General features: G+C 44.4%; 1 protein-coding gene across 1 annotated transcript in view; it reads right to left on the bottom strand.

Moving 5' to 3' along the window:
• Window positions 1–19,518, bottom strand: part of pkd1a (polycystic kidney disease 1a) — a 61,861-nt gene that overhangs the window by 26,351 nt on the left and 15,992 nt on the right. The window contains exons 4-22 of the mRNA XM_052084806.1: window positions 17,587–17,658; window positions 15,652–15,815; window positions 15,240–15,490; window positions 14,614–14,874; window positions 14,368–14,536; window positions 12,343–12,520; window positions 10,307–10,530; window positions 9,852–9,973; window positions 9,601–9,751; window positions 8,061–8,323; window positions 7,141–7,515; window positions 6,467–6,943; window positions 6,222–6,353; window positions 5,140–5,315; window positions 4,446–4,576; window positions 1,720–4,343; window positions 1,350–1,547; window positions 957–1,256; window positions 401–843 (exon numbers count right to left, since the gene is read on the bottom strand). Coding sequence (XP_051940766.1) covers window positions 401–843; window positions 957–1,256; window positions 1,350–1,547; window positions 1,720–4,343; window positions 4,446–4,576; window positions 5,140–5,315; window positions 6,222–6,353; window positions 6,467–6,943; window positions 7,141–7,515; window positions 8,061–8,323; window positions 9,601–9,751; window positions 9,852–9,973; window positions 10,307–10,530; window positions 12,343–12,520; window positions 14,368–14,536; window positions 14,614–14,874; window positions 15,240–15,490; window positions 15,652–15,815; window positions 17,587–17,658 — 6,711 coding nt within the window. The remainder of the gene's footprint in view (window positions 1–400; window positions 844–956; window positions 1,257–1,349; window positions 1,548–1,719; window positions 4,344–4,445; window positions 4,577–5,139; window positions 5,316–6,221; window positions 6,354–6,466; window positions 6,944–7,140; window positions 7,516–8,060; window positions 8,324–9,600; window positions 9,752–9,851; window positions 9,974–10,306; window positions 10,531–12,342; window positions 12,521–14,367; window positions 14,537–14,613; window positions 14,875–15,239; window positions 15,491–15,651; window positions 15,816–17,586; window positions 17,659–19,518) is intronic.

Here is a 19,518-nt window from a genome sequence, read left to right on the forward strand (position 1 = left end):
CCCAGTCTCTCGCCCCCGAGAAGGGCGGCACACGCAAGGGACTGTTTTTCTTAGTTTCTGTTTTAACCATTTTAGTCAAGGACAGGTGAAGGTTTCCACAGTTCTGAAATGTATGTGGAAGTAAAACAAATCCCGTCTGTTTTCAAGACGTTGAAAGTGCTTCAGTGGGTTTTTAAAACCTTTTTTTTTAAATCTTGGAACTATGGCCTACTTTAATTTCTGAGATACAGTATCGATCGAAATTTTAAATCCTTTCAGCAATTTTTGAGGTAATTTTTTAACTTAAAGAGGTTTGTATGAATTGCGATTATAAATGATTTACTAATACTATTTTTATACACCCCACATATGAGCAACGATCACTGAAACAAGAAGTGGCCTAAAACATGTTTTCACTGACCTGGCAGCCATAACGCTAAGTTGCAGACACGCTGCTTTCCTCAGTGGCACGCCTTCATATGACAGAGAAAACACCAAAGTGTAGTTGCCCGGAGCCAGCGCCATCTTGGGCAACGACAGTTGCAGCCGTCGCACATCCACTTCCACTGGGAGGGGGATTTCTCTCTCAAGGGATGGCTGAAAGGGTTCAGTAAAGACCCCGGAGGAAAGAAGGTGGTCACTATTATCACAGGACGGTGTTGTGACGACTTGCCACAAGTACTGTGCTCCATATATAATACAGCCTTTCAGGTCCACAGTGGCCTCAACAAAAGTGGGCTGAGATCTCCAGATGGCAAGGCGGGGAGCTTGAATGACTTGTACCTCTGGTTCCTCACATTCCAGTACACTGATGTTTACTTCAACCTGGGCCAAAACCCAGCTCACCAGATTACTACAGTTCACCTGGCAGAGAAAAAAAAACCTGGTGAGTACAAATACCAAGCAGATCTGAAACATTCTAAAAAAAAAAAAAGCTACGCATATAATCATTGCCCTATCCATTTTAATAGACATACTTGGACCACGTAGTTTCCTGGGTTCTTGTAGTCATGGCCCACAGTTGTGGTGTTGGTGTGAACTGGGGAAGAGCCGTCATTAAAGTCCCAGAAGCACTCCAGAGGATTAGATCTGGGCGTGACAGAAGCCACCAGAGTGACCGTTTTATTGACCAAAGTGTCCTGAGGTGTTGCATTTAGGACTGCGGCCATCAGAAGGTTCTGCACAAGGATGTGTTTGGTGATGTTCTGGGCATGCAATGCATTGAAGGCCTTCAGGTAAATGGTCAATAAACCTGCTTCTTCCGGTACGTAGGCGAACTGGTTTGTGGGATGAGACAGTGAGAAACATCACAGTTTGTTGTGATGGCAGGATTATCATCATGAAAATGTAGATGAAGCACTTTTATTTACCTCTTTGCCAATATGTGATGTCTTATGGAGGTGGTGCAGATCAAAGGTCCAGAGAAAACTAACAGGTTTACCCGTCGTGATGCTGGCCGAAAATAATCTCTTCACTCCAACAGGGATTGCCGCGCAGCTTCCTTGGATGGATAATCCACGTACTGGCTCCATCACCTCAACTTGGAGGTGTCGCCTCTTGAAACTTACCTGGGTAAGTAAAACAGTATGATAAGGGACTCTTCTTATATATGGCAATCTTGAAAATGTGCTACTATAAAGTCTGTCACAATCTCTAGACCTTGAACTGGATCAGAAAAAGAGAATAACGAAAGATTTTTTGCAATGGTGCTATTTTGTTTTTGATTTGAGTTGCTCTTACCTGATTGTGAGCAGTGAGGTTGACCATGTAGGTGTCTACCCTGGTGAATACGTGCACATAGGTTTGGTTGAGTTGCGGAGTAACGGTGGCATCTCCGCTGATGCTCAGGATCAGATCAACACCTGTGCCTGCTGCCATCGAAATGGTAAACTCCACCCTCTCCCCGACCACTGCGATCTTTTTACTTGCCCGCAACTCCAACCCCTGAATCTTGTCCTGAACAAAGAACTCCTTTGAAACCATTTGCTCACTGATATCGTTGGTGGCATTCAGGGTAACAATGGCTGTTTTTGGCTCCTGGAACACCACTGATGTGTTCTGTCCCGTTTCTGTCGTTCCATCAAGCATCCATGTCCATGTCACATTGGTCCCTCTTGCTACTTCCCCGTAGAGTAGGACCGGGACCCCTGTTGCTGTGTAACTCTGCTCAGTCACGTCGACTGCTGTGAAGCCAAGCCCAGAGATGACCTCCTGGACATCGATTCTCTCAGACACCAGCTCGGAGCTAACTTCATTGAAGACCTCCACGGTCACTAGATATAGCCCAGGACTCGGAAACGTGTGAGTATTCCAGGGCTCTTTCCACTGCAGCGTATTTCCATTCACAAACCAGCGATATTGCAGGTTGGAACCCTCCAAAGTGGAAACGGACAGATTAGTATAAGCATTGACAGCAACGGGGTTGTTGCTGATCTGCAGATACACTCCTCCGACTGGCTCCAAGAAGTGGACTGTTCTGTTGACGGACAGCTGGCCCAGCAGGTTAGCTGCTCGAAGAAAGATAACACACGGCCCCGGAGTGGAGAAATTGACCTCCACACTCTTGCCACTGATGTTGAATCTTGAGCTCGCGGGATCTAGCTTACTGACGACGTTCCAAGTAAAAGTCATGTTGGTTCCTTCTTTTAAGCCTGCATGAAGGTGGAGAACACGGTTTGTCGCAAAGCAGCAATCATCCGCTCCTGTGTCTCCACCTACTCCCATCTCCTCCTCGGCTAAAATATGGAGCCCCTCTAATTCACGTTGGACAAACAGGAAGATACTAGCTTGGGCCGTCCCTATGTCATTTTCTGCCGTCACGATGATGTTGAAAGTGCCAACGGAGCGGAAGGTGTAGAACATGGTGTGGGTCCCTGGAATAGAGGTGCAGCGGTCGCACAAGATCCAGGAAAACCGGACATCATCTCCCTCCACAAGGTGAGCCTCAAAGTGGACTGAGGCATTCAGAGGAACATTGATTAGGCTAGCATTGACAGTTAACCCACGAATTGGCGAGAGCACAACAACAGGTAGAATACTGTGATTCCTGCTGACCAAGTTGGTGGCTGTCAACGTGATGTTGTAGTTTCCAGAGAGGTTGTAGGTGTAGGGGACACTGTGCCCCTCAAAGAGTTTCCCGTCTCCAAAGTTCCACGTGTGAGTGACGTCAGGCGATGAGACAGGGGTTGTGAAAAAATATGGTTCCCTAAGTTTGAGGTTATTGTGCTTCGTCCCATTATGTAGAATCAGAATGGGCCCTATAGTCATCTGAACCTCAACCAGAACACTAGAATTTCTTGCGGAGATGTTATTGGAGACAGTCACCGTCACGATGTAACGACCTGGATTTTTATAGGTTGTTCGGACATTGCCGGAGCCATGAGTCAGCAGAGGTCGTTCAACTGTACCAAAGTTCCACTGATATCTGTAGGTATACTCTGGCTCGGCTCTGACCTGCAACCGAATCTCTTCTCCGACAGCATAGTGTGTTTTCTCCAGGGTTAGGTTGATGCTGGTTAAGGCTGGCTCTACGCACACCCATTTGAAGAAGTGTGCTTTGGAAGCCTTGTTGATTCCACTCGAAAGATTAAGGGTAAGGTGGTAGTTCCCGCTTGCCTTGTAGGTGTGTGAGACTCTGGGGTTCCCGAGGTGTGTCTCGTTAGGGCTTCCATCTCCAAAGCTCCATTCGTAGAGGCTAGCTGAGACATTGCCAGACACCCACGTATCAAAGTTGATCGGGGTCCTTTCTTGGACACACCCGGAAGGCTCTATCTCGATAACTCGGAACACATAGACCTGCACTGTAAGCAGTGTCCAGCCAGAGCTCACAGCATTTGCAGCAGTCACATTCACTGTGTAGTTGCCATCTTGAGCATAGCTGTGTGACACGTGGGGTTCAGATGTAGTGTAACTGCTGCCATCACCCATAGAGAATGTCCACGTGATATTATTACCTGCCGCAAGGCGTGCTTTCACTACAGTAGGACTGTGAAGTTCTGAGGGAGAGGAGCTTTCGGCTGTTAACTCCTCTATCTCTTCAAATACGAACACCTCAGCACAGGCCCTGGTGAAGCTGATGGTGTTATTTACGGACACGCACGCATTAAAGGCACCGCTGCGTGTGTATGTGTGTGCCACTCGCCGACCTTGAGACTGAGCAGTATCATCCCCAAAGTTCCACTCGTAGTGAATGCCGTAGGGTGAGGGCAATGGGTGAGCTTCAAAATCTGCTGATTTGCTAGCGAGGAGAAGTCGCGGCTCTGTTTGTATATCGACCCGAGTGAGGATGCTGTAGACGCTCATGTTTATGCTCTGACTTTTGTTCTCATAACGATTGGACACTGAGATCAGTGCCGTGTATATTCCTGGAGAGACAAAATAAAAAGAATGGATAAAATATGCATTTGAATATCAGTCAAAGGCTTCGCGCAGTACGACTTCTGTCCGAAAGATGGACAAAGGGATACCTGGTTGGAAGTAGGTGTATGTAACGTTGTTGGTTAGGAGGACCTGATTGGGGGAGCCTGGGGGAGAAAGGGATGGTGCGTAGGGAGGCTTGAATTCAAATTCCTTATATCCCCCATCACTAAAAGACCATCTGAGACAGGGGAAAAGTGAAACAAGTTGAAAATTAAGCAGGTAACTGATGAATGTGTGTCATGATGACCATACATTAACACACACACACACACACAAACACGCACACAGTGTCAAATGGTGACTGGAAATTGGAAATTGTCTCTGACGAGGCAATGGAGAGTTGGAGGAGTGGAAATTCAATAAGTCTCATTGGACCAAGACTGGTGAGAATGGTGGGAGGCAAAGACAAAGACGAGCCCACATTGAGGACGGTGGTTATGTGAAGCGGGAGGGAAGTCAATGTGGAAAAAGTGGATGAAACCAGAGAAACTGTGGAGGGAAAACAGCAGAGTCGAAGGGAAAATTTGAGTCAGCAGCAATCTACTCTAACCACATGGTTATAAATCTAAAGTTGGGAGAAACGGCAGGAAAAAAGAGTAAGGAGGAAGACGAGTAGTGGAAAATGAGCAGTGAGGGAAAAAAAATTAAGAAAATAAATGTGTGTGTGTATATACACACACGCACTCGCGCGCACACACACACACACCCACACACATTTATGCATTTTCTCCCTATTCATACCGAAAAGTAGCCAACACAGATATGTCCACGAGCACAGAAGCGGTGAGTATCTGAGTGGAGCCTTGAGGGACCACATCTGGAACACCCCTCACGGTGAGGTTGGTCATGGGCTGCAGGTGGTCCACAGTGACATTGAAATGCTCCGTGAGGCTGCTGATATGGTTCATAGCAGTCACCTGGAAGAGATGCAAGTGGTCCAGTTTGAATATGCATCGTAACTCCGTAAACAGAAAACGGAATCGGATATTCTCAGAGCCCAAGTGAAAAATCAGATCTGAATATTGGAAGTATCTGCCAGTGTGATTGATGTAATCTTTATTGTCATTGCAAGTTGACTTTCATCAATCAAAATGCAGCAATTAACGGCACGTGCAAAAAAGTCTACCAAACTATACACCCAAGGAAGTACAGGTGAAAGCTCATTTGTACATCAATTCAGAAAATAATGCAAAGGTGACCTGCATCATGCATATTTGGGAAACTAGTAACATACCAATTGAAACGCATGGGGGATATTGGACATATTGGACATAAGCTCAAGGCAAACTACCGGTAATCTAATTAAATATTTGTATGCGTCATTTGATGATGTAGTCACACTAACGTGTAATTCTTAAAATGTCGTTTGACACCTGTGCATTCGTATAAAGTAGTTTCAGTGGAGTGATGATGCCTCAATACACGTAAAGAGACAACAGACAAAATAAATGGATATGTGCTACAGTCATCAAGGACTCAGGAAATTCTTATGCTGTGAATATGACACAAATATTGACTCACTTGTTCCCATTTCAATCATCAACTCTTGACTTCGAATTAGTAAATGGCACTAATTAAATCAATATTAAAGGGGAGATCTTTTTTCACTTATGACGAATTTAGTGTTGTAATGTGGTACCTTTGTGAATGCACTGTTTGTTCGCTCTCTTTGAGTTAATAAGGTGCTCATGTGCAAGGTATATTATTAGCAACAATGACTTTTGCACGCCCCTGCATATTCATGCTTCGGCATTCACAAATTCATTTGTATAGTCTTGTTGTCTGAGGCTTCATTGATGCTTGAACGTGCCAAAGAAACTCACTGTGAGCTTGTAGACTGCGGCGTGCTGGTAGATCACATTGAGGACCGTGTTGTAATACGTAAAGTAGGGCTTGTCATCAACAGTCCATTTGAATGTGGGATTGGAGCCTTCGAGCACTGACGCGGTGTAACTCTTAACACACGAATAAGCAGAAACATGTAAAAAAAAAAAAGCAAACGGGCAAAAAAATGAATAAATAAATGAAAGAAAGAAACTAAAAAGCAGAAGTAAAGTGAAAAACTCACTACAACTGACTCCATCAGCACCCTGTGAGCAGGATAGGGCTGGACCACCAGTCCTCTCAGTGGCTCTTCCATGTGAACAATCACAGTCAAGCTGGATTCTGTCATATTATTAAAGGCTTGCAGCTCCACCTGAATTAGCCCCCCTTGCTCCTCTGACACTAAGCTCAGATCCAGTACCGCATACTGGCTCGGTTCCGTGACCTCTTTCCCTGAATGCGACCTGGGCTGGCACGGTGTGGGGCTGCCGAAAATATTTGAAGGACAGTTTGGCTGAAAGGTAACGCTGCGATTAGTTCCTCGTTGCGATGCCCTTGTGGTGTAGCGGGACTGGACATGCAGTAGCACGCGAGTGTCGTTGGACTGCAGATAGAGGCTGCCATTCCAGAGAGGTGGGTGTAAAATGGTTAAGCCCAACTGAGGAACCACGTGCAATGCGCATGATGCTGAGGTTCGATATGAGGGTTCAGCAGAGGTCACCTGGAACAAAGTGATCTAAGTCAGCAGTTGTCTCACTTATTGCGCAGCTTATTACAAAAGGGCACTCAAACCAGTGTAATATTTTTAGTTTTACCTCACGCTTTTATAAGTCCAAGCAGATACTCGAGGTGTGTGGCCCCAACATGGTTGATATGGCTCAAACGCATGCTGAGATTTGGCATACTTTTATGTCTTACCTGCAGCGTGTATTCTCCAGGCTGGGATAGGCCGGCAGACAGCTGTACTCCCTGCAGCGAGATCTCACTGTGTCCCACATAGAGCACTCTGATGGGGCACACCGATTCCTCCAGCCAGTTTCCCTCGCCAGCCTCCAGCGGTGATTCCAAGTCAAGATGGGGCCGTGGGCCAACACTGTGGCCAGCTGAACTGTCTTCTGAGTCTCTGCTGGTGTTCATCAAGAGCCACTCGGAGTGGTTGAGGACTAAAACAGGCTGTCGCCACAGTGATGTTGGAGAGGACTGGCACTGAAGAAGGGAGGCTGGGCCAGCATTGTGTTGAAGGCCAATGACATCACCAGCGGAAACCAAGAGGTCTTCTAACTGCTCTTGTACCTGAGCAAAGCGGAGTTTAAGAGAGTGAATGGTGATAGAAGATACACATCAGGGTTGAACATATAATCGGCATATTTTAACCAATTACAGCTTTCCAACCTTTATTGAGCCAATAAGTCATAAATTATTTTCTAACAAATGAAGTGAAATTGGATAATTTCTCAGAACAGCCTTGATGGTCTCTCATGGCACACTGGAGTGTCATTGCAACCTGATTGGGAATTGCTGGTCTAAATTACAGCAGTATCTGGAGACTTTTGAAATGCAAATGGTTCCGATTTAAAAGCTAAGTTTGTGTGGGCGTGTGTGTGCGTTTGTACTTTCACGAGAGAATCAATGATGATTTTTTAAAAAAGCTCATTTCAACTCAACTTGATTCTTTGCAGTGGAATGGCAAACAGCTGCAATTCCTTAGCTGTTTATCCAATCTGGCCGTAAACAATGTTGAAAATGTGAAAGTCATTAACTATTTCCATTTGAAATATTTCGCATTCAAGCGCAATCAGTGAAAATGTTGACTCTGAAGAAATAACGCTCTCTCTCACCAGAACATTTGCAGCTGGTCCTGCAGGCAGTGTGAAGGCCACCTCATCCTGTAGGGTATATCGAGGCCTCAGAGCACCAGGTGGAAGGTGGTGACCTTGGGTGCAATTAGGACAGGAAGATGGTTGACAAGGATTAGAGAGGTCCAGGCATTGGTGCTGGAATGGACACCACTGTTGTAGTCGAGGGCAAGAGGGTGGGTCGGCGTCCCTGGAGGCATCTGGAACGCACATCGCCACTGGTGCGCAAATTGGACCATGACAACCTAAAGCAGAACATCATTTCGTTTAGATCACTCAAGGTTGTTACAAAACAAGCACTCACTGGACTCTTTATGAGTTAGGGCACATTAAGTGAGGTACATTATAAGCTCAATCGTAAAGATTGATTGACACTGTCAGAGAGATTATTAATTTAACAATAAACTTAGAGGCGGCCCGGTGGTGCAGTGCTTAGCGCGTTGACCTCACAGTGCAGAGGTACCGGGTTCGATTCCAGCTCCGGCCTCCCTGTGTGGAGTTTGCATATTCTCCCCGGGCCTGTGTGGGTTTTCCCCGGGTACTCCGGTTTCCTCCCACATTCCAAAAACATGCATGGCAGGCTGATTGAATACTCCAAATTGTCCCTAGGTGTGAGTGTGAGTGCGCTTGGTTGTTCGTCTCTGTGTGCCCTGTGAATGGCTGGCAACCGGTCCATGGTGTCCCCTGACTAGGATGGACGGATAAACTTAGAATTGTCATATTGTAGGGTTGTAATACATACCCATAAAAGATGCAAATTAGCAAAATATATCAAATCCGACAGATAATTAAAAAGAAAAGTTTTACCCCTCCACACACCTCAACATAATGAAACTATTACAACCCATTTTACACCCAACGTCATCATATTTGAATGTAAGCATAATCTGTAAACTGTGCTTATTACAGTGTCTGTATAAGATACAATGAACATACATGCACCTTTAGGAGGTGGCGCCTGGTCGGGTGGTACGTGATGTGTACGAATTTGTGCGAAAGTGTCTCGGCATGATTTCTGGCAAGCTCGTGCGTGAATGTGCTCATTGTCTTTGTGTTTATTTTCCAGGTGTTAAGAACTGACTGAAATCCCTCTTGGCCCACATGCGAGAGTATTACCGTAAGCAAAAAAGCTGTTAAAAACAAATACATAAATATCGAATAAAGCGGGGCATGGGCGATGAACCAAGATATTGTGGGGAACACTGTGTTTCTAATATTACGGTTACCTTTTCGCTATGTGGGAGGGGCATAATAATTTACATGTAGCATCACATCTTTGATCTTCTTTCAGCACAGCTGTGCCTTCATCGAGACGCACGAGGAAAAGGACAGGGGACATTCAAGCTTGAAAGTTCAGCTCATTCAAAGCGTTACTTCCCGTTGGCCTCCATCACAACTTCAGACAGCTTTGGCCAACGTGCGCTTGGTCTTGTCTGAGCGCAGGTGTGTTTCTTAGTGCCAGCTGATGCACCGCGGGAAATGTTCTGCAGCTTTTTACGGGTCAATTGTAGGTGAAACTCACCGGGTAGGAGCAGGTGCAGGCCGGGATGATAACAGTGAGGTCGGTAGATCTGGAATCGGATGTGGATGTGTGAGCCACGCTGCTGTACGACAAACTCAAGGGAGGACAGACGACCCGGGTAAACAAAGCTCAGTGTCGGGAACAGCAAGAACTGAAGGAGAGACACACCAACCAAAGGAGAACGTTGTCAGAATGAAGACTCCGATTTCAGAGATAAAACTGGGTTAGAACGAGATGATATTTCTCCTTGCCTCTATGCCGGTGCTGGATGTTTGTGCAGTCGAGAGGGAAGCAACGTGTGCTGGAAGCAATGAATTATGGGAGGGAAACACTGGCAGCCCAATCATGTGGATCCCTGTATCTGGAACTTGTACTATTAGAGGGGAAAAACAACAACAACAAATAAATGAATTCAATATGATGATAAATCAAGCAAGACAATTAAGAAACTAATTACAGTTTCAGAGTTGCCCGAGCAGCCTTTAAAGCTTTGCTTGTCCCCAGAGCTTTAAGGTTGCCCTAACAAACACTAAACAGGTATCTCAATCTAATTATATCTGTAGTTCATTTTGCATCGGGTCGATTTCTAGTTTGTGGGGAACTCGGTAAATGAATGATTTCTCAAACCTTCCCGAGCCCCACAAAAATGAATGAGAAATCTGGCAAAGGGGAAGAAGAAGCGATCAAAAATCATATGAAAACATACCTTGAGGGCTATACTGACAGACAAATGCCCGCTTGGTGTTGCACGGGTGCAAACTGGTCTGAGCACGCTGATCAAGGGACACACAAAAGTTGCCGCGGGAGATCGGAGAACGAGGTGGCAGGCCTTCCTCTCCGTTCTGGGCCTCGGAGCCGTTGACCCAGCGCAGCTTGCCCGGGGAAGTGACGTCGCTCAATCCGAGCCACACCCCTCGTTCCTTGGTGAGGCTAAAGACGGGTTACATCATGATGAGCGCATCAAATGTTCAGTTCTCAGCATTGCTGTCACTCAAGTCAATAAGTTGACAAACTCAATGAAAAAATATGCCGGTATATATCATAAAAGACAGTATATATAACTCAAAACATCCATGAATGACTGTCAATTGTAATAGCTCTTGACAAGATTTCCAGACAGAGACGAGGCTGATAGATTCGAGAGGAATCGCAATCACCAAATTGTGCCAATAAATACAGAAAGGGCTGAGGACAGTGCTTGACAATTTACTTTGATTGGGTTGGACGTCTTAGTATGCCCTTGTTACTTGGATTGAATTCTGGCTTCACTAATGAACTCTCTCAATCCATATTGACCGTTTAACCGAACACAAAACACTCTTTGACACAAAAATTAAATGTCAAAGTCGCACGAATAATGTTTGTGCATACAAATAGTTGAGCGTTTTGATTGTCTCGGGAAAGGCATTTCCTCCCGCATCTCTTTCACTTTTTTTTTCCAGGTATTTTGTCCACTTGTCACATCTGTGAAAATGACAACGTCTGAAGTGCACGAGGTTTACAATACAAACAATGAAAACACGACACAGGGTGACGGGGGCAAGAAACACAAATAGAAAGGAAAGAAAAAAAAGAGTCAATGACATAAAAGGAGGCTGGGTGGACAGAAACTCCATTACTGCAACTTTTTCCACTCTCTTCCATTTTAGTCTACAACAATTTACACACACACACACTCACACACACACACACACGCACACACACACGCACACACCTAATGTCCCTTCCTTGTAGGGTGTCAAAGTTACCATGCAGCTGTGCTTTTACAGATGTGGTGTCCGCGACCTTCAAAGCTAAACGCCAAACTTAGTCTCAACTGTAACAAGAGCAACGCAGTGTCGCTCACCTGATTAGGAATCGCCTCATATAAACTACATTCCAAATACAAGACAAGTACATTTGGCTACGTTATCGAACCTACCGGGTTCTTTGTGACATATAAATAACCTGATGATTAGCTGCACTAGCGATTCAACGTTTTGACCATCCTGTCAAGGAACATCTTTAATAAAAGAACGGCATTCGTTGAAATGAAACTAGTAAATGAGTGTGAGCGCGAGCACAAATTCTTGATGAGAGAGGGGAGGTCACAACACTTCTTTTATAAATATTCTGGATACTTCAGGTGCCTGGTTGAAATATGTGTTGACAGTTATTTCTTTTCATAATTAAAAGTCATGAACATGTCTTTATTTTTTTCACAAGCCACACAACACATCCATCCACATTCTGAACCGCTTATTCTTACTACGGTAGTGCATGGACAAATTGATACAAAACAACACACACACACACACATACACACACAAGATGCAGTCAACACACGCACGCACACAAACATTTCTTCTGCTGGAGCATAAAACTACTGCATTATCATTTAAGCACAGTTGCATTGCAATGCGAATGTAATTCGCAGAGAGAGAGAGAGAGAATGTAAGAGAGAGAGAGAGAGAATGTAAGAGAGAGAGAGAGAGAGAGAGAGAGAGAATACACTTTCCACATCCTTGTGGATTGATTTATTCTTTTAAAATGCTTAGTTTTTACGGAACTCAGTAACATCGTTAACGTATCGTTATCAAAAATGTCAAAATATTCCACTTGGGCCATACTGCACAGCCCTTGTCCAAGGAATGCTCAGGGTGTTTGTGTGAACGTGTGAATGCTCAGACACATGGAAAACGAGAGGGAACGTTGATCTCCGAGCTAACGCACAAAACACTTCATCGAGACACAAACACTCACTGTGTGACTTTATGAGCCAGCAGTTTGCGCAGCGCGTCACCTCTGACTATTGCCAGGTTCCCGCCGCGATCTGAACATTGCTGTTGAGCATCAGTCCAGCTCATCTCTGCTGGAACAATCTGGAAACAGCATGAGGACTCAATATGGTAGACCCCATCCTTTGGACAGTGAGGAGAGGCTGGCAAAAGGGGAGTGGGGGAAAAAAAAAAAGACAAAATATAACTTTTTTTTTTCTATGCAAGAACCAGCAGATGATGCGCTCCCTCCATTAATATGGCGACAATAATTTCTCATTCGTGTTTGCTGCAGACAGAAAACATGGTTTGACATAAAATATGAATATCAGGCAAGAGAACATTATTTCTGCTTTCATTTCCAGATTTCGTAGCCTGTACATCTGGATTTGATTCAAGCAAAAGTATCAGAACGGGTAGACTTAAATAGACTCAAGATATAGAAGTGAGTAAGACTCAACATTTCCCTGCATATCCTTTTGTTTGCGACACGTGCTCCATGCTTGTGACCACGGACATTTCCCAACTTTTGCTTGGGTTCCATTTGTGATACGTTCCCAAGCTTTCCCCACAGCCTCTCAGTTGTTCGGATATTTTTTCATGTTGTTGTTTTCAGTCCCCATCATGACACACTCTGTCAACTTTAAGCCAACCGGTCCAAAACCTTCCACTTCTTCCTTCTTCCATGTTGAGACAGTGTGTTTTGGAGTCATCGTCTTTCTTTGCATGCTTCTGTTGACTTGCTGTCATTGCTATCTTGTGTTACTGTAACGTCAACGAAGATGAATGAGCTCATCCCAGAGGAACCCGTGCAAGCCATAAAATTACCGCCACTGTGTTGCACGGAGGAGCTTGTACGTTTGGGATCATGAGCGCCTCCTTTCCTTGTCAAAGGTTTAGCATTTGGCTCTGGTAAAGGTTCATTTTGTCTGATTAGTCTTAAAACCTGAATTTTCAAGTGTCTTTTCTTCTCCGTTTCTGGTCTGACCTTCTTATTCTTCTTGCTAAGGAGTGCTCTAAAGTACTACTGTCGCCTCTGTACTTTTATTCATGGTTATGAACTTCACTTCTGCCCGCTGGAGTAGTTATAACTGATGTAACTTACAGCTGTTTTTTTTTTTCTTCACAGCTAGATACACAGCTAGAGGTTCCTTTAGTCTCCATTCCAAATGGTTGTACTGGCAAAGAGTCTGCCCAAAATGTGAAACTCCGCACCGAGATTCGGGGCTTTAACATGTTCCTATTCTTTTGTTCAAATGGAAAATGGGTTGGTTTCAAATTAGATATCAGATTCTGATCCACTGTACACCCGAAAAAAACAAAAACAAAAACTGTGATCCCTTGTCTCATATGCATCTTTATATCAGTCAACAATGACCGCTCCAGAAATGTGGGTGGGTACTACATTGTTTGGGAGAGGGTTGAAAGAAACTGTATGGAAAGGAACAACAATATTCCTACTAAAGGGGGCGAGTTGGATAAACGTTCTGGAAAACCTTGTGGCTGTCTTATTCCTTACAGACCATTTATATTAATTGGGTAGGGGGCAGGGATCGGTGTTCTTCACATTTGAACCGAACTGTGAATGGATCGTGGTACTCTGAACCCAGCTTGGTCTGAAACATCGCAAAAAAAACAAAATGAGAGTTGGAAGAGGGCTTCAACAAGTACAAGGAGAATAACAAAGATCAAACTAATGATTTGAACGTACATGACAGGTTACGTAATGCTCACTACATTTTGCTAGGGAGTATGCCATGAAATCTTTTGCACTCCTGCAGAGACACAACTTAGAAAGATGCGCTTCGGATCTGAAACATGACACTGGGTGATTTCATGTGAATCGGTGCTCTCTAGTACCGACCTGAAACCGTCCATTAAAAAAAAAAAAAGTACCAATTTCGGTACCCGCCCCTAGGGAGGGGACTGTGGTCTTCTTCTGTGGTTACATCGTGCTGTGCATACTGAACATACTGAGCTTGATGGATTTGATGGAGTGTTTTTCCCTCACCTTTTGCAACCTGCACATCATTTTTGGCGATCATCCAGTCTACATTGAGGCCAAGCGCTCCCCAGCTGACAAGCGTGATTTCCATGCTCCCATTGACCACAGTAAGGGATGGGCAGTGCAACTCCAGTTTAGGAGGAAATGCCACTGTCACTTCTACGTGTGCAGACACCTAAACAAACGCACAGAACACGCGTACCGTATGATTGATCGTATGCAGAAGAAAATGCCTCCAAAAAAAAGTCTCACCTCCTTGTGTCCAGCCCAGGCTGTCAAACCGACCACATATTTTCCCGGAAGCCCATATTTATGCGTTGCCATGGTGACTTCTGTTGCTGAGGTGTTAACACGAGGTGAAAGGTCACCAAAATCCCAGGACAGCGTGACTGGCGTGACGGAGGACGCGGCTGAGAAACCGATGCTTTCGTGAACGCTTTGCAGCGGCAGGGCCTCAAGTAAGATAGAGAAGTCGACTGCAAATACGTCGTGGGCTAGAGTCCACCCACATTCCTGGGACCCACAGGAAGAACCAGATCAGAGACAGTAGAAAGGCAGAGAACTGTCATTAAAATAAAATACCTTTTACCGCGACAACTTTCATTTTTTAAGTTAAAAATAATGATGTGGTACTGTACAGCAGTATATCATTAATTTTTTTTTTTTTTTTTTACACAATGGTGAGTGTTAACGCTGACTACATTGTGTCAAGGCAGGATTTTAGAATAGCTTGTATTGGGCTTGTATTGGGCCTTAAAAGACAAACGTGTGCCATGTGAGTGTGCAACATACAGTACATTATGGAATCTGCACAGACTGCATGTACGATAAACTTAAGCAACCGACTACCGAAAGAAAACTGTTCAGGTCACTCTTACCTTCATGACACTGGGGTTGGTACAGGCAGCAGAACACTGAGATTCACTGATGAAGTTGGGCTCAGAGTTGGTACTGCAGAGACACTCCTGCCTCGCCCCCAGGCCGCCATAGCGGTGCGACGCTGCGAAGCACATGCTGTTACACTGTTCACGCGTGAAGTTGCCCGGCGTGGAAGACGAGAAGATGACAAGCTCGCTCCGTCCCCCTCCTCCACTGCTAGTGTCCTCCAGACAAGCGGCGTAATTCAGACCTGGACAAAGACACGGGATTGAACACTCTCACCTGCATTAAATACAGTGCAGTGACACAAGTGTAGATCTAAAATGTTTTGTTTTCTTAAAAGCAGGCGGTCGATTCGTCGCTCAGCTTGGGAAGTGCTGCGTCTTGGATTTAAGTGTTATTGTTTCGTACCGCACGTGAACACTCTGACGTTGAGCAGAGGCTGGTGACGGAGCTCGGGAGGGTGGTTACAGAGCATGGCATCGGGTCGACGAACGTGTACCCCTTTTTCCTGGAGCCAGTTGACCAAGTGGAAAAGCTTACAGTCGCACTCAAAGGGGTTACTGCTTAGGTCACTACATGACAAAAAAAAGACAATGGCAAAGAAGAATAAAATGGTAAAATTAAGAAGGTAAAATGATATACGCAGGGCATTGTCTAACTGCGCTGTGGGAAGGCCAAAGCGATTAAATGCTCTTGTAATTTGCATCTCTCACAATAAAAATTTACAAATTTGTTGACCAATGTAATCAATGTCTACACAGTTTTTTTAAAAAAAGGTCGTTACTAATGACGATTGTCCGGGGGACGATAATGTGATTAGAAGTACTTTACAGTGATCCCTTGCTATTTCGCGGTTCGTTTATCGCGGCCTTGGTGCATCGCGGATTTTTTCAAACATATTGATGAAAAAAAAAATTAAGCGAAAATGCCGCAAAAAGTCCGCGAGAGGCAGTGAAAGTCAGCAAAAACAACAGCATATCACGTAGAGCAACATATGCAGTACTACATACATGTGTTTAGTGTATTTCATTATTCATACACTAACCTAAATGTTTAAACATATTAGTATATAGCGGGCGGCCCGGTTGTCCAGTGGTTAGCACGTCGGCTTCACAGTGCAGAGGTACCGGGTTCGATTCCAGCTCCGGCCTCCCTGTGTGGAGTTTGCATGTTCTCCCCGGGCCTGCGTGGGTTTTCTCCGGGTGCTCCGGTTTCCTCCCACATTCCAAAAACATGCGTTTGTCCCTAGGTGTGAGTGTGAGTGCGAATGGTTGTTTGTTTCTGTGTGCCCTGCGATTGGCTGGCAACCGATTCAGGGTGTCCCCCGCCTACTGCCCGGAGACGGCTGGGATGGGCTCCAGCACCCCCCGCGACCCTAGTGAGGATCAAGCGGTGCGGAAGATGAATGAATGAGTATATAGCATTAAGTCATGTTAATTACTAGAAACATGCATGTATACCATTAAATTTGGCCTTATAAATATTATTTATACTCATACACATGTACATATACCTATACGAGGGTGGGGGGGGGGGGGGGTTCGGCAATTCGTGGATTTTCATCTATCGTGGGTGGTTTCGGTCCCCATTAACTCATTCACTCCCAAAGACGTTTAAACGTCTTTTCAGACTTGGTCTAGAATTGGCTTGTACTGAATGAGTTAACCGGGATAAACGAGGGGTTACTGTATAGAGTTTGCATACTGTCACTGTCTGATGCTTGGACACTTTATGAACAAGCATATTGGCAAGTGCGGATAATTTGTTTCATGGTTTGAGTACACGGTGATAAAAATAAACATTGAGTTTCACCGATAAATATTGATAGTGCAAAGAACAAAGATTGACCGCAGCTCACGGTCCAAATTGGCTGACTTGATTTACCATTCACCTTTGAATTGTGCTTATTCAATTAAAACACATTATAAAATATGTTGACAATACATTTTGAAATATGGTGCTGTTTAGAGCCTCGGAGGAAAATGAAATTAATATCTTCTTCTTCAATTACTGTACATGTTGTCCCCGTCCTCGCCTGGGCTTTCTCTCTGGCCTCCACACAGGCTAAAAAATACATGAGGGTCAACCGAAGACTCCAAATTGTCCGTAGACATGCATGTGTGAGTCAAGTTTGATTTTCTCTACTTGTCATACTTGTGATTGACTAGTAAAGTGTTTTTTTTTTTCAAAACAAAATACGGAATGTATTTCTGGCTGGAAAAAAATTCTGTCTGTATTTGCAGTTGTCAGTCGGTAGAAATTAAATTATTGTGGGTAAGCATTGCTAGGTCAAACACTTGAAAGAATAATACACCATAATACAACAGAATTGTGGTTACTTACATGAGCGTTAAATTGCACAGGTCGTCACATATTCTTTCTTCTATCTTAGTGATTTGGTTGTTGCTCAAGTCACTGACGGAAACAAAACAGACAATCAATGTTGCCTCATGGGGAAAGTTCATTTCTACGCAGAGTCGCAAACTCGTTCAAAGTTCAGTTCACACATAAATTTTAAAATGAAGTAGCCCAGTTTATATTTAAAAATGTGGAAATGAACTAGTTCATGGTTCTTTATTTTTTCATTCAGCCCACACCAGTAGCAAGCTGCAACCCCCCCCCCACCCCCCTTCAGTCTCAGCAACATGAGGAAAAGCACGTTGCTTGAAAGCTCTTTTTTGAATGAGGATTTAAAACAAGAACATGACCGTAGTCCTAAATTGGCAAGCACAAATTAGTTCTGACTTCATGGATGTCCTTCTCCCTTCACGGTGCTTTCAAGACAGTCAACTGCTTCACCAGCTTTATTCGGCACAGTAAAACCTCCACACCCAAGCAAAATCCAAAAGGAAATTGCTCTAAAATGACTTCCCGGAATTAACAAATGCAACTTACTTTACTATTTGTCACCAACCACGACAGATTTCTTGATGGAGGAAGGAACTGCCACGGTCTTTTTTTTTTTTTTTGACCATCATGCTTTACAATTTAGTGATGCACGCGGTTGTGAGAGCCCGTGTTCAAATATGGTGTTTTGGTTTTTTCCCCCTCCAACAGATGAAGGCTCGTTTATCATGTGTTTAGCCGGCATTTCTCCTGGAAGGCTAACAAAGCCGAGACGCGCAAGCCACACCCACTTGGATGCTTGGAAGCACTGCAGGGTTGGTGTGTTGGAGTTGTCTGCCTAATTACTGCTACCCCTTAAAACGCTCTGGGACGCACCAGACTGTGTCTGCTTTGAGTCAAGTTCATATCGTTAAGATCTATCGTGAACATGTACCTAGTTTTCTTGCTCGGTGCTTCCAAATCACTCGTTGCTACTGCTTTTGGGAATCCATCATTGCCTGCCCGCTTAAGGCCCTGTGTGGCGAGTGCAACCCCCGCCTGCACTCCACTCAATCCGCAGCCATACTCGGCATTCCAATAAACAAATGGAATGCCAACCTGCCTTTTTTCCATTTCTACACTTTAATATCTAAACATGTTTGAGATTCGTGACTGCGCAAAACAGAAAATGATATTGTGCACAATTCTTGATCTTACTAGAGGACAAATTGGTCTTGATGTGGCCAGACGTCTGATTTCATCCATTACATTTAAAACAAACGAAATGATGTTACTCATCAATTAATTGTTGAGGTCACTGACACTTGTCGTGCCTGCTGGTACTCCTGAAGTCCAAGCTAAGAATTATCTTTGTCATCGCAGAATTTTTGTCACAGCTCCAATCATAGTTGAACATCATCCAGTCCCGTCCATATCGACAAATATGGCAAGAGCATGCATGTCAGCAGATGATCGCAAAATACAAATCTTATATCTGTACAGGAAAACGTTTGTTTCTGGCTACCTGTTGCCACAGTGGCATGGATCCTGCTTCTGATTCCAGTTATGTTTTTTTTTTATAACCTTTTGTTGTCTTTTTGTCCATCCATTGAATTAGTCCAAGAGAATTCACACACCTTCTAATCCAGCAGTAATCCTCCCTACCCACCCCCCAAGTTTACCTTGAAGGGGTACAATTGTCAAATAATAATAATTAAAAGCCGTAGGCCTCATGCTGATCTATTTCTGGACAAAAAAAAAGGTTTGAGCGCCGTATATATGACTTTGTATGTTGGACTCACAATTAACTCCGTTAGATTCATCCACCAAATTTATTTCTCCCCTCTAAGCCTTTTTGCTCATGCTTCTTTCCACCCTTTCAACCCAGCACACTACATAATGGGGCTGTTGTTGCGGTGGTTTTGGATGGAGCTGATGGAAACCACCAGA

Source organism: Hippocampus zosterae, chromosome 13 (assembly GCF_025434085.1).
Source record: "Hippocampus zosterae strain Florida chromosome 13, ASM2543408v3, whole genome shotgun sequence".
NCBI lineage: Eukaryota > Metazoa > Chordata > Actinopteri > Syngnathiformes > Syngnathidae > Hippocampus > Hippocampus zosterae.